Source organism: Fulmarus glacialis, unplaced genomic scaffold (genome assembly GCF_000690835.1).
Source record: "Fulmarus glacialis isolate BGI_N327 unplaced genomic scaffold, ASM69083v1 scaffold14053, whole genome shotgun sequence".
NCBI classification, from domain to species: Eukaryota; Metazoa; Chordata; class Aves; order Procellariiformes; family Procellariidae; genus Fulmarus; species Fulmarus glacialis.
The window spans coordinates 1-2219 of NW_009201133.1; the positions used below are offsets into that span (position 1 = coordinate 1).

At 43.4% G+C, this 2219-nt stretch overlaps 1 protein-coding gene across 1 annotated transcript; it reads left to right on the forward strand.

The window, feature by feature from the left end:
* Window positions 1–707: 707 nt before the first annotated feature.
* LOC104073901 (tumor necrosis factor ligand superfamily member 8-like) lies at window positions 708–1721 on the forward strand (the record flags this gene model as incomplete). The annotated part of the gene is made up of 2 exons (XM_009573837.1): window positions 708–779; window positions 1324–1721. Coding segments are annotated over 2 exons (470 nt in total), but the record flags the coding sequence as incomplete, so codon positions are not given.
* Window positions 1722–2219: the final 498 nt, after the last annotated feature.

The window sequence follows — 2219 nt, forward strand, 5'->3', positions numbered from 1 at the left end:
CGCTCTGCGGCGGGGCAGCCCCGGAGCCTCCCCGCCCCGGGGCGTTGGATTTTGAGGGCATTCCCGTGACACGCAGCTGCCTTTTGCCTTGCACCGAGGTGCTGGCGGTGTGCGTGCCCCTTCCCTGCCGTCATGGCTATGCAGGAAGACGCGCACGCCGGAACAACGCTGTCCCGGCTCTGCTAGCAGGGAGCTCTCGGGTCTGAACAACCAACAACCTCACCTAAAGTCCTGGTGACATCCACATTTTAACCATGACAGAACAGAGCAATGTTTCAAAAGCACCCAAAGAGCCATTTTCAGACATATGTCCCAGTTAAATGTTTAAAAGCTTCTTTCTGTAATTGCACCTTACAAATAATTTGGTTAAATTAAGCTTACCTGCACTTAATTTCTGTTTGTAAGGAGAACAAGAGATATACAATTTTTTGGACTGATAGCTGCAGTCTGCCAGAGCTCTAGACTGTTATAAATTTACCAGTCAAGTTACACTGCTATGAATTCCCTAATCAGATATTATCAGCTGAGGAGTAAGATTCATCTCTCTTCCATGCTGTTCTAGCTGCTGCTGCTTGTTGCTTTGGAGCTGCTGCTGTGGAGTTTGTCCATAGCGCAGTTATAGCAAATAAATGAGGTACCAAATGCTGACAACATTTTACAGTACAAAAAAAATCAGGAGTGGTCTCTTAATCTGTTGTTTCCTTCAGGGAACACCACCGAAGACTATTTAAGAATCCTACAGAATGTCCCGACCAAGAGAGCTGCTGCGTACATGAGAGGTCAGTGGGGAGGGCAAGAGTTGGCAAAAAGAGATTGCAGAGTTGGCTGAAGAGCAAGCTGTTCATATTATTCAAACTGGTTTTAGTGGCAAATAGCTTTTTGACCAAATGAGTGCTCTATAGGGAAAAAATCCTTAGCTTTCCTGAAATGTGGGAGTGTTTGGTAAACCCCTATCTGATCACGTGAACTTTTTTTTTAACTTGGTAAGAAAAAATAAAAAAAAAGATACCTTCTGCACACAAACACATGAATATACATCTCCATTATTTCCCTTTAAATATTGCAGAAGGCCATTTTCACTGCATCTCCCTGTCTTGGGTTTCCCAAGGGTTGTGTAAGTCCCTGGAACTTTTTAACACTCCACTTCCATGTGTGAACTCCCAGCTGTCTGGCCAGGGCCTTTTCTTGGAGCTTCCTGCAGGAAAACCACTGAACAGGTATCTCCATTTACCAGGAAATACACTGCTGCAGGTCACATAAGGCTGAATTCAGGTCACTAGAGCTCAGTGGCTCATTTTAAAATTTGTTTGCTTTCCTTTCTAGTGTCCAATCCAGTAAACAGTTCAAAACTGAGCTTGGTCGAGAAGGGTATTTGTGAAGACATCCAGTGCAAGAGCGAAGAGCTGGTGATACGGCAACAAGGCCTCTACTTGATCTATTGCCACTTGAACTTTCATTTTCCCAACTGTTCAAACAGCCCCACTGACCTCAAGATAGAGTTCCTTGTGAATGACAAAGTCAACAGGCAAACGTTATCCACATGGTGTGCATCAGAAACGTGCCAAGAAAAGACTTTTAAGACCTTGTTCCAGCTCCATTTGACATACCTGAATGTGAAGGACCGAGTATCAGTAACACTTAATTATCCTAAATTCTTGAATGAAATTTCTCTTCCCAATGAAAATGTTCTTGGGGTCTTGAGGTACAGTGATGAAATGTGAGCAGCTCTCTGACCTCCCACTGCTGCCCAGACTTACCTTTCTCTGAACAACAGTAGCCTGCTTTTACTAGGCAACACCTTGTTTTAAATTTCCTATCTTACCTCATCGCTAGGGTCAACAAGGAACTTTGTGAGTGTCCCAGAACGAAACCTAAAACACTGCAAGACCCATACCTGACAGAGTGTTCTGGTTTGGCTCAAGGCAAGATTGTTGTTGGATTATCCAGCATATAACCCATAGATCTGCCAATGGTTCTTCAAAACAATACTGTGTAAACACAGATTAAAATATAACTAGATTGTGGGAAGAATGCGCAATATCAAGACTTTTTGCCTAATAGACCGCTGGCAAGGTGGCTGTGCTCAGGAGATGGGGGAATCTTTTTAACTGAATTTTATGGAGTAGTATTTTGATGTGGTCTTTCTAAAAAAACAACAGGCAAAGCTTGTAATTAAGACTTTCTTTACAACTGGAGCATGCAACCACAACTCTGGAGTA